Genomic DNA, 12,864 nt, shown 5'->3' on the forward strand with positions numbered 1-12,864 from the left:
TTTTCTTTTCTTCTTTCTCTGGGGTTGATTGTGCCTGCTGTTCTGTCAGATAGCTGACTGACACACCTTTGCAACTTAGCCATGGTCCTCAGGCCTACCCAGTCCCCTTGATGAGAGGGCAAAACCTTGTTGGAAGCTATGAAGAAGCAGCGTGCCTCCCTCAGGCTCTGGGTTCCAGGTCTCCCTCGTTCTGCTCCCCACCCCCCAGTTCTGGTGCTGAACCGCTCAGTGTCTGCAGTTCAGGGGCTAGACTGGTGCGCTCAGGGTCGCCATCCCCTCACTGCAGTCTGGCCTGGAATAGGACTAAAGCCTGGGTGTGTAATCCTGCTGTTGGAAAGAACGCTCTGGTTCTGAGTCCTACAAGCTGCTGGAGATTGCACTTTGTTTCTTCCAGCTGTTTTGAATCAATCAAGTCAGAAACCGAGCAGATACCTTAGATTTCTCCTTCACGTTCCTCGCGTTTTGTTAGCTACCGTGGCCTCTTAAATGTCCCTCGCAGCCGTTCCTACTTCTTCATGTGGCCATGACTCAGTTCGGTGGTGACCTCACTGTGCTGTGTCCAGGGCTCTTCAAGGTCTCCTGGAGTCCTCCCCGGGTCACTCTTGCCCTTCTCCTCTGCCTTCCACGCTGCTGCTGCTGTTGCTTGTTAAAGTTTGTATCTGATCAGGTGATTTCTCTTTTAAACCTCTTAATGGTTTCTCACGTGTTGTCACGAGTAAGTTCCTCAGCAGGACCTAGGAGCGCCTGCCTTTCTCTGGCGTCCGTCCACCTCCTCGGCTACTCTCCAGCCCCTGCCTCTTCCATAAGCTACCCGAGCAGGTCTTATTATGCTGCTGTGTTTTTGCATGTACTTTTTTCTTTTCCTTTATTGATTTGGCACCTCATAGTTGGCCTAGTTGATGCGTCCTAATCCTTCAGTACTCATTTCCTCTTTCAGTGTTTGCAGACTTTCCCAGGCAGCAGCTTGTTCCTGCTCAGTGTCATCATGTACCTTGAGCATACTTCTCCTCTGGCGCTTCTCACACCATATGTCATTGTTTGTCTGTCTTTCACGTTCACTGCCTTGGGAATAGGGACCATTTCTTACTCATCACCCCAGCACATGCTGGGCGCTCAGCAGATGGTTGTTAAATGCATTAATCAGTGACTCTCCAAACTGACTTTGGCTACTAGGTAGATGGTGATCCTGTAAACTGAGATAGGGAGAGGGGGAGGACGAGCAAGTTTGGGGCAAATAAGTATTTGGCTTAGGTCTTGTTGAATTCAAGTTCCCATGCAACGTCCAAGTACAGATGTATCCGTCATCCGTTAGGCATTTGCTATTCATTCATACTATAGACATTAATTGATCCAGCAAGGTTCTGTAGATATAGACCAGGCTATTCCAAAATTTATATGGAAAGGCAAAGGAACTAGAATAACCAAAACAATTTTGAAAAATAAGAACCAAGTGTGAGAAATCAATCTATCCAATTTCAAGAGCTCCAGTAGTCAATACTGTCCTTACTGCTCTAGGTATAGACACACAGATCAATGAAACAGAACAGAGAAGTCTGAAATAGACTCACACAAATATGCCCCACTAATTTTTGACAGAGACCCCCAAACAATTCAGTGGAAGGAAGATAACTTTTTTTTTTTTTGGTGGTACACAGGACTCTCACTATTGTGGCCTCTCCTGCTGCGGAGCACAGGCTCCGGACGCGCAGGCTCAGCAGCCATGGCTCACGGGCCCAGCCGCTCTGTGGCATGTGGGATCTTCCTGGACCAGGGCACGAACCCGTGTCCCCTGCATTGGCAGGTGGACTCTCAACCACTGCGCCACCAGGGAAGCCCAGGAAGATAACTTTTTTGGCAAATGGCATTGGAGCAGTTGGATATCCATACGTCCAAAAACAAAAACAAACTTCAACCTGTGTCTTACAACTTATACAAAGATTCACTCAACATGGACCACAGACATAAATGTAATATGTAAGGCTATAAAAATTTTAGGAAAAAATTTAGGAGGAAATCTTTGGTAGGTAAATTTCCTAGAGTTGACGCCAAAAGCACGCTCCTTAAGGGAAATACTGACAAGTTGAACTTCATCAGAATTACTTTTGCTCTGTGATAGACCCTATCAAAAGGAAGAAAACCAAGCTAAAGAGTGGGAGAAAATATTTGCAAGCAACATATCTGACAAAGGACTAGTATCTAGAATATATATTCTAAAATATGAAACTGGGCAGTAAAACAATCCAGTTAGAAGATCGGCAAAAGATATGAACACTCATTTCACTGAGGAGGACATGCAGGTAGCAAGTAAGCACATAAGAATATGTTCAACGTCATCAGCCATTAGGGAAATACAAATGAAAAGAACAGTGAGATACCACTACACACCTATCGGAATGGCTAAAAAAAAGAAAGAAAGAAAAAAACCGACACCACCAAGTGCTGGTAAGGATGTGGAGAAACAGGCTCACCCATACATTGTTGGTAGGGCTGTAAAGTTGGGATGTTAAACTGGCAGTTTCTTTAAAAGCCAGCCATGCAGTTACCATATAGCCCAGCTGTTGCACTCCTTGGCTTTTATCCCAGAGAAATGAAGCCTTAAGTTCACAAAAAATCTGTACGTGAATATTTATAGCAGCTTTGTTTATAATAGCCCAAACCTAGAAAAGAGGCAGATAATTCTTCCACGGGTGAATGGTTAAACAAACATGTGGTGTGTCCATATCGTGGAGCACTATTTAGCAACGAAGAGGGAAGAACTGTTGACACACAACCCCTGGATGGCTCTCCAGAGAGTCTTGCTGAGTGCAGAGAGCTAATCCCCGAAATGGTCAACTGTACGATTCCATTTATACAACGTTGTTGAAGTGGAAGAGTTTTAGAAATAGAAAGCAGATTATGGGTTGCCAGGGGTTAAGGAAGGGGTGGGGGACTGGAAGAGAGTGGGTGAGGCTGTAAAGGGCAGCACGAGGGGTCCTTGTGATGGAAGGTTCTGTGTCAGTCAGTGTCAATATCATGATTGTGCAAGAAGTTACCATTGGAAGAAACTGAGTAAAGGGTATATAGGAGCTCTCTGTATTATTTACAACCACATGTGAAATCACAATATCTCGAAATAAAAAGTTTAATTTAAAAAGGTGAACCCCTCGTAGGTGTGTGGTACTGTGCTAAGCATTGCAGAGTTGAGTACAGATGGGCACAGCCAGGCCTCATGCCACCCTCCGGAGGGAGGACTTATCACGTGAATCGGGGTGACGTTACACCTGGGCTAAGTGCTGTCAAGGAGAGGTGTGAGAACTCACAGTGAGAATTTGACCTGGTCAGGGAAGCCTGGCCCAGGTAGGAGGTAGGTTAGGAAGGCTTTCCTTACAGCTGCATGACTTTGGGCCAGTTACTGCAACTCTTTGTGCCTCAGTTTCCTCATCTGTTAAATGAGGATGATAACAGCACCTAAGATTTAGGGTTTTGGTTGTATTTAGTACCAATCTTAAATGAGTTAACTTGTAATGTGCCTAGGATGGTGCCTGACATATAGTAAACTCTGCTTGAGAGGGTTTCTTTAAATTAATTAATTAATTTTTATTTTTGGCTGCGTTGGGTCTTCGTTGCTGCACGCGGCCTTTCTCTAGTTGTGGCGAGCAGGGGCTACTCTTGGTTGTGGTGCACGGGCTTCTCATTGCGGTGGCTTCTCTTGTTGCGGAGCACAGGGTCTAGGTGCGCAGGCTTCAGTAGTTGTGGCATGTGGGCTCTAGAGCGCAGGCTCGGTAGCTGTGGCTCACAGGCTTAGTTGCTCTGTGGCATGTGGGATCTTCCTGGACCAGGGCACGGACCCGTGTCCCCTGCATTGGCAGGTGGATTCTTAACCACTGCACCACCAGGGAAGTCCTTGCTTGAGAGTTTGTTAACTGAATAAAGGGATGCTTGAGGTGAGAGCTGAAGAATGCCTCGGAGCATTACCTAGATGAGGAGGTGAGGGTCTGTTCCCGGCTCAGGGAGCAGCTAAGCCTAGGGCAGGGGCTGGGGCCGGCCTGGTGGGGCTGAGAGGGAGATGTTCGCCCCGGGAGAGGCAGCAGAGGCCAGGCTGCATGGGCTTTGTGCGCTGTGTGGAAGAGTTTGTCTGCTAAGCATGGTGAGAAGTGATTAAGACCTAAATCCATGGCATGTGCAGAGATGACCCATCAGACCTGCTTTTAGAAAAGACCATGCTGGCTGTGGTGTGATCAGATGACAGAGGTCAGGGTGACTGTACATAGATCATTTGGGTGCACTGCAGTGCACCAGGCCTTCTCCCTAGAGATTTTCATGGGTTAGCTCTACTTTTCCTAGCTCTGCAAGAATGTATTTGCAAGCCGCTGTGTCTATTATAATGTTTTGTAATGGTTTTAAGTATATTTTTGACAATTTAAAAGGAAAAAAATGACTTTGTAGTATTGTTTTCATTTTTTATATGCCAAATTTCAGCTGCTGTATTATGGTTTAAATAGCCTTTTGTAGTCAAGCCTGGGAATCGAGTTTGAAACCTAGAGTGATTTAACACTGGTGTCCAGATTCCTTCTGTGTATTTCTTTTATGCTACCGTAGAATCTTGACTATTTTATAGCAGTGCTGTGCAATAAAAACAGTTGTGCTGCAAATTCAAGAGACGTGAAATTTTCAATTTCTTAGTATACACATTAAAAAGGTAAAAAGGAAATGGTGAGATTAATTTTAATAATATATTTTATTAAACCCAGTATATCTAAAGTGTTATTTCAGCATGGAATCAATATGAAATTTTTAATGAAATACTTGACATTCTTTTTTGTCATGAAGTCCTACAAGTGCAGTAGGTATTTCTCCTTAGAGCCGTGTTTCAGGACTAGTGGCTGCTGATCACACAGGTCAGCTCTACAGGTTTCTGGGTTAATAAGAATAGTTCTTTTTAAGTTATTGAATTTATAGAAATAGGAACCCATGCAGGCCTGAGTTTAATAAACCTTTGGAACAGAGTTGGTTGCTCTTGTTATAAGGAAAGGTATGGAGTCTAGATGTCTCAGAGGTGTTCGTGATATGAAGTTTTTAGACATTTTGAAAGGGTTAAGTTAGCAGTCATCACTAGTGGTTTTTGAGGACTTTCAGGGATAAAATGTAGGAGCTATGTTGGAACTTGCTGATTGAGGGCCTAGGACACAGACAGTTTTATTTTAGAGCGATTTCTCAGTGTTCTATAGCCTCTAGCGAATTAACGCTCATTGACGTATGTTATCACATGTATAGCGCTTCTAGTGTGACCGTCGTGTAAAGAAGTGAAGAATAGAATGTTTGTGTCCTTTGCAAAATCTTAGCATATGTGCTTTGCTAATCAAAATTAAAATGACTCTTGAACTATTAATCCTTATTTTCTTTTAAAAGCCTTTTAGTTATTTAGTCAAGAGGCACAATATTGAATTTGATCACCTCTATGGATACTGCAGAGTTCTTAGCATAAACAGTTATTTTCATACTATTCTATTTTAACATTTACCTTAAAATAAAACTTTTTTTTTTTTTTTTTTGCGGTACGCGGGCCTCTCACTGTTGAGGCCTCTCCCGTTGCAGAACACAGGCTCCGGACGTGCAGGCCCAGTGGCCATGGCCCACGGGCCCAGCCGCTCTGCAGCATGTGGGATCCTCCCGGACCAGGGCACGAACCTGTGTCCCCTGCATTGGCAGGTGGACTCTCAACCACTGCGCCACCAGGGAAGCCCAAAACTCTTGTTTTAATTAGTATATTCTAACAAGTCTCAGTATAATAGGCTGTCTTTGGTGGAGGTAATCATAAAACATTAATAAAATTGCAAAGTGGTAAATACTTAATGTTTTCTTTGTAACTTAGGTGCTAGGTTTTGGTTATTCTCCCAAGACCAGATTAACACTGTTGTAGAGAGGATTTGTTTATTGAAGACTGAATTCATTTCTCTTTTTTCACCTGGTTGATTGAGAAAACAGTCTGGCATTTTGACCACTATTATCTGTATATTATGTTCCAGTCACTGTGCCAGATGCTGAGACTAGAGCTCTCAAGCTTCACCTTCTCTCAGGTGGTCTTTAAGTTAGGGAATTTATATAGTATACCTTTTAAAAGTAGTTATCAGTATTTTATTTTTCTAAAAAGTGTAAAAGCTTTACAAATAAATTTTTTTTAACTACAAATAATTTTTAATCGTTGCAGCTCTTTGAGGTTGTTTTTCCATGTGCCGAAGGAACATTTACTGAGGACAAGAGATTATCTTAAACCCCTTCAAATCTTCAGTGCTAGAATTCAGCACTCGAATTGGAGTGCGCGTCACTCCATTCATCCTTTACTTTCTATGTGTACTCATCATGACAAAGCTAAGAAGTCTTGCTTTACTAGGCTTACTGGGTGGACCGCTCCTACGGCTTCACCTTTCAAGTCCCACACACGAACCTCTCAAGCCTGTTGCTGGTGTCTAGCTCACTAATGTTGAACTGTCATTTGGGTGTTGAGCAAGTAGGTGGATGCATTTAAAACATCAAACTATTTAGGAGTTACATTGTTTTTAAAGTATGGAGTAAGAACAGTGAAACGTGTGCTTACTTGTTATCTGCTGGGAAAAAATAGAAATCGTGACCTATTATACTTTTCATGGCTGATATTTGACCATGGGCTCTGAAGGTTTAAATTTTAAATGGGGACTTCCCTGGTGGCGCAGTGGTAATGAATCTGCCTGCCAACGCAGGGGACACGGGTTCGAGCCCTGGTCCGGAAGGATCCCACATGCCGCGGTGCAACTAAGCCCATGCACCACAACTACGGAGCCCGTGCGCCACAACTACTGAAGCCTGTGCGCTTAGAGCCCGTGCTCCGCAACAAGAGAAGCCACGGCAATGAGAAGCCCGTGCACTGCAATGAAGAGTAGCCCCCGTTCACCACAACGAGAGAAAGCCTGTGTGCAGCAACTAAGACCCAACGCAGCCAAAAATAAATAAATAAATAAATAAATTTTAAAATGATGAAAGGAGAATGAAATTTTAAAAATGTGTAAATGACAGTATTTTAAAATTAGTATTTGCATCTGGTAAGGTATTCAAAAGGGGCATACAGTTTCCCTCTCAGACCTGGTACTTCAGTCACTGTTCCTTTTCCCTGTGGGGAGCTTTCTTGGAACTCCCTCCGGAGATGGACTGTACATACACAACCAGTTGTGTACTGTATTTCATCCTCTACCACAGCCCCCCTTTTTCGGGGGACCCCCCACATATATTGTAGTGTACTATAAACCCTTCTCTGTACTTTGTCTTTTAACTTAACGATTGATCTTGGAGATTGTTTTATACCACTACCTGAAGAAATTCTTCATTCCTTTTTACAGCTTCTTGGTGAGAATAGAATTATTAAATGATCCCCAAAGACTTAACACAATAGAGTTAGCTATTGTTACAGTGAATCAAGTTAGTATATATATATTTTTAATACAGAGATCAGAAGTTTCCTTCGACTTATTAAAGTAGATGTTTTTTTTTTTTTTTCGGTATGCGAGCCTCTCGCTGTTGTGGCTTCTCCCGTTGCGGAGCACAGGCTCCGGACGCGCAGGCTCAGCGGCCATAGCTCACGGGCCCAGCTGCTCCGCGGCATGTGGGATCTTACCGGACCCGGGCACAAACCCGTGTCCCCTGCATCGGCAGGTGGACTCTCAACCACTGCGCCACCAGGGGAGCCCTAAGTAGATGATTTTTATTATATGTTGGGAAAATGTTAAAGCCATTTTTCCCCCTTTGTTTTTTCAGATAAGCAGACAGCTAAATGGAGTCTGAGCAGCTGTTTCATAGAGGCTACTATAGAAACAGCTACAACAGTATAACAAGTGCGAGTAGTGACGAGGAGCTTTTAGACGGAGCAGGTGTGATTATGGACTTTCAGACTTCTGAAGATGACAACTTGTTAGATGGTGACACAGCAGTTGGTAAGTTTGGCATTACAACTCTTAGTATTTATAGTCATGAATGTCTGCTAATAAATATATACATTGTTTTATTGAGGTCAAGTTTTGGGGTTATTTTTCTTTTTCACTGTGGTATTTCATGTAACATAAACTTAACCATTTTAAGAGTGTACAGTTCAGTGGCATTTAGTACCTTTACAGTGTTATGCAACTACCATTTGTGTCTAGTTTTCATTACCCCAAAAGAAAGCCTTGTATATAGGTACACTTTAAAATTTTAGTATACGTAGTACAGAGAGGTATACAGCTGTAATTGGAGCTGTCAGAAGAACAGAACTGATGGGATACACAGAGAGAGAGAGGCATGTAGAAAGAGATTTATTATGAAAGATTGGCTCATGTGATTGTGAAGGCTAAGTCCCACCGTCTGCCATCTGCAAACTGGGGACCCGGGAGAGCTGGTGGTGTAGTTCCAGTCCAGACCCAAAGGCCTGAGAACCAGGGCAGCCAGTGGCGTAATCCCAGTCTGAGTGCGAAGGCCCAGACACAGGAGTGCTGATGCCCCAGGGCAGAAGAAAGATATCCCAAATCAAGCAGAGAGCAAAGTTTTTAGTCTACCGATTCAACTGCTTATCTCTTCTGGAAAGACCCTCACGGACACACCCAGAAATGATGTTCTGCCAGCTATCTGGGCATCCTGAAGTCCAGTCAAGTTGACACATAAAATTAACCATCACAACAATCATCATATCACAAGCGTGGAAAGTAATGAATTTCTACAAAGTGAACCCACTTATATACCTCAATCAAGAAATAAAACATGACTGGTTCCCCCAGAATCCTCCCTTGTTCCCCCTTCCAGTTTCAAAGGTAACTATTATTTTGATTTCTATCACCACAGACTACTTTTGCAGGTATTTAAACTTTATATAAATGGATTTATACTATATATATTCTTTTGAGTCTGGTGTCATTTACTTATGTCTTGATTCATCTGTTTTCTTTATATAGCAGTAGTTAAATTTATTTTCATTGCCATGTAGTATGCCATTGTGTAAATATGCTGCAGTTTATCTGTTCTACCCATCATATATTTTTAAAGGGTATTTAGGTTTTTTAATTAAAATATATATTTTTTAGATTTTGGCTATTAATAATAATGGTGCTGAGAATTTTCATATACATATATTTTAGTGCATATCATTTACACAATTCTGTAGGATTTATACCTCAGAATCTCATCTCAGGTTGTAACCTGTACATTCTGTCAGCTGTGTGTGAGTTTTGGTTGCTTCACACCTTCACCAATACTTGATGTTATCAGTTTTTAAAATTTTAGCTATTCTAATTGTGGGTGCAGTAATCTCATATTTTGGTTTTAATTTACATTTGCCTAATGACCTGTGAGTTTAAATGCCTGTGGTATGTTGATTGGCTTTTTAGATAGCCTCTTTTGAAGTGCCTGTTCAATCTTTTTACCTATTTTATAAGAGTTCTTTATGCATTCCGATTGAGTCCTTCCTTAGGTTTATGTATTGCAAATGTCTTCTCTTGCTCTGTGGTATGCCTTTTCACTCTTTTTTTAGCCGCTTGGCAGCATGTGGGATCTTGCCGGACCGGGGCATGAACCCGTGTCCCCTGCATCGGCAGGTGGACTCTCAACCACTCTCAACCACCAGGGGAGCCCCCTTCTCACTCTTAATGGAATCTTTTGATGAAGGTGTCGTCAATTTTAATGAAAAGCAGTTAATCTTTTCCTTTATTTTTTATACTTTTTGTGTTCTGTTTAAGATAGCTTCCCATACCTCAAGGTCAAGAAGATATTCTCTCGTTTTCTCCTAGAAGTTTTATTTTTTGTCTTTCACATTTAGATTTATAATCTACCTGCAATTAATTTTTATATGTGATGTGAGTTAAGTGTTCAGGTTCATTTTTTTCCCATATGGATAACTAGTTGGCTCATATATTGAAAAAACCTTCCATTCTCCAGAGTACTGCACTGGCATCTTTGTCATCTGTCAAGTGGATGTATTTCTGTAGGTCTGTTTCTTGACTTTTTACTCGGTTACATTGAAATACTTGGCTATCTTTGTACCAAAACCCAGCATATATATGAGTTTTTGTTTTTCACATTGGTTTTATGTAAATGTAGTCCATTTACATTTAAGGTAACCACTGATATATTTAAGTTCAAATCTACTATATTTATGTTCTATTTGTCACAGCTGTCTTTTTTTCTTTTCTTTCTTTCTCTTCCCCCCAGTACCTTGTTAGTTATGCATTCTCTTTTATTCTGTTTGGTGGGTTACTCTAGAGATTATAACATGCACTCTTATTAGTTCTACTATAAATTACTACTTTTACCACTTTATGGGAAATGTAAGGGCCTTACAATACTTTACCTCTTTTTATCCCCCCTCCTGCTTTTTGTGCCATTGTTGTCCTCTCTGTTAATTCTTTATATATTTTAAACTGCATGAGACATTATTATTGTCATCTTGTGTCAATGCCTATTTAGATTTTGTGGCTTTACTTTTTCCATTGCTCTTCATTCTGTCCTGCATTTTCATGTTTCTGTCTGGGATAGTTATCTTTCCGCCTGAAGAACTCTCATTAGTATTTCTTTTAATTATAATCTACTAGCAATAAATTCACACAGTTACAAGCCTTTGTTTCACCTTTGTTTTTGAAGGGTATTTTTGCAGCTGTATTCCAGATCTACAGTTATCTTCTTTGAACACTTTAAAGATGTAATTTTGGTGTCATTTGCCTTCTGCTGAAAAGTCAGCTATCAGTGGTATTTTCCCCTACTCTGGCTTCTTTTAAGGCTTTTTTCCTTGTCTTTGGTTTTTCAGAAGCTTAACCATAGTGTGCCTAACTGGTTTTCTTTGTATTTATTCTGGCTGGGGTTACTAGAACTCCTGAATTGTGACTTGATTTATTTATTTATTTTTTATTTCATCTTTGGATAATTTTGACCAGTGTGTCCTCAAATACTGTTTCTGCCCTCTCCCCTGCTCCCCACCTCTGCCCGACCCCTCTTTTAGGACTCCATTCACATGTGTTACATCTTTTCACTGAGATCCTTGTGTCTCTTATGCTCTTTTCTGTATTTTCCTTTTTTCATTTGGATATTCCAACTCATTAGGGTAAATACCAAGGAACATGATAGCTCGATCAAATACTATGTTTAGTTTTGTGAGAAGCTGCCAAACTGTCTTCCAGAGTGGCCGTGCCATTTTGCATTCCCCCCGGCAACGAATGAGCGTTCCAGTGCTCCACATCCTTGTCCGCATTTGGTGTTCTCAGTGCTCTGGATTTGTTGCAACAGGTGTGTAGTGCTATCTCATTGTTTTCTATCAAGTTTTGAATTTCAGTTATTTATCAGTCATAAAATTTCCATTTGATTATTTTTTTTCTTTATTTTTTTGGCTGCATCGGGTCTTAGTTGCGGCACGCAGGGTCTTCGTTGAGGCACGCAGGATCTTTCGTTGTGGTGCGGGCTCTTCGTTGTGGCGCATGGGCTTCTCTCTAGCTGTGGTGCGCAGGCTTCTCTCTCGTTGTGGCGCGCAGGCTCCAGGGTGCGTGGGTTCTGTAGTTTGCGGCACACAGGCTCTCTTGTTGAGGCATGCAAGCTCAGTAGTTGTGGCACGTGGGCTTAGTTGCCCCATGGCATGTGGGATCTTAGCTCCCTGGCCAGGGATTGAACCCGTGGCCCCTGCATTGGAAGGCAGATTCTTTGACGCTGGACCACCAAGGAAGTCCCTCCATTTGATTATTTTTAAGTAGACTTCTGTATTCTGGGAGAAATTCAGTGTTTGTGTGTGTGTGTGTTTTTCCCTATTAATCACTTGTTTAAAGTCTGTGTCTTCTAATGTATGGATCACCTGTGGGTCTGTATCTTTTGCCCCTTTTTCCTCTTGGTTTTCAGTCTTTTGGCCCTGACTGTGGCTGGATGGGCTTTGTAATTTTTTTACAGACTGCTGGACATTGTGTACAAATAATTATAGGTGCTCTGGATGATATCTTCACCGTAGTGTATTTAGTTTTTTTTGGCAGGCAGGTAGTCTAGGATCCAATTACAATGATCCCATCAAAGATGGAGAGAATTTTCAGCCTGGTTTCAGACTTTATGAGGGTTAGTCTATTTTGGGCTGACTTTATTTTTAGGGCACAGCCCCTTGAGGATTTTAGTAGAAAGCCTACTAAAGTGTGTTTACGAAGACTTTCTCTTTTTTGGGCCCTTAAATTCAGTTTCTGTCTCTCTGGCATTTTGAAACTGATGACAGCTGTGCTTATCATTTTAGTCTCTTAACCACTGCCGTGTGCTTGGTTTCTCAACCTCCTGCTCACGAAGTTTAGGAATTGTAGATATTTTTAGGGAAAAGCATCATAGCATGAACTGTTCTCTTTTCTCCAGGATATTGGCCCGTTCAAGTCCACTTGCCTTGGTGGTTTTGTCTCCGTGGCCCCGTGAGACTGGCGAAAGCTCCCAGCTGGGCCTCTCAGTCACGGTGCTGCTCTGAACCAGGAAGCGACTCAGGGCAAACAGTGACCAAGGCTGTTAGGTTTACCTGTTTCACTTCTTCTCTCAGTGTTGGCACTTCAGGTTCTCACGCCTTGTATCTTCTCCGGCTATTTTGTTAAATGTTCTTTGATTTAAAAACAGCAGCAGCAGTATTTTGCTGTTATTAATCATTGGCTCACCTCATCATTGATGGAGTTTTTCCTAATTTTAATTACAAGTTATAAACCAGCTAAACACATGTATTCATAATTTGAAAAATCAGGTGAAATTTAACAGCATACCCACTTTTCTGTGTTTAAGTAGCTCCTTGGCCCTGTGTGTGAAACAGAGAAGTAATGCAGGGCAGTAGAAAGACACAGGAGGACCTCGCTCTTTCTATCTTTCCACACTGCCGTCCAGTGTTGGTGATGTCTTCAC

The 12,864-nt window shown here is 42.0% G+C and overlaps 1 protein-coding gene across 5 annotated transcripts in view; it reads left to right on the forward strand.

Annotated features, from left to right (window-relative positions):
• CLCN3 (chloride voltage-gated channel 3) overlaps positions 1 to 12,864 on the forward strand; it is an 83,172-nt gene that overhangs the window by 4,216 nt on the left and 66,092 nt on the right. For 4 of the 5 annotated variants that reach the window (XM_073805733.1, XM_019932345.3, XM_019932346.3 and 1 more), the window contains exon 2: positions 7,765 to 7,940. In XM_073805733.1, coding sequence (XP_073661834.1) covers positions 7,781 to 7,940 — 160 coding nt within the window. In that variant the 5' untranslated portion in view covers positions 7,765 to 7,780. Of the gene's footprint in view, positions 1 to 7,764; positions 7,941 to 11,144; positions 11,251 to 12,864 lie in introns of those variants that run through there. The other variant, XM_019932347.3, reaches the window with a different exon arrangement.

This window comes from Tursiops truncatus, chromosome 6, assembly GCF_011762595.2.
Source record: "Tursiops truncatus isolate mTurTru1 chromosome 6, mTurTru1.mat.Y, whole genome shotgun sequence".
NCBI lineage: Eukaryota > Metazoa > Chordata > Mammalia > Artiodactyla > Delphinidae > Tursiops > Tursiops truncatus.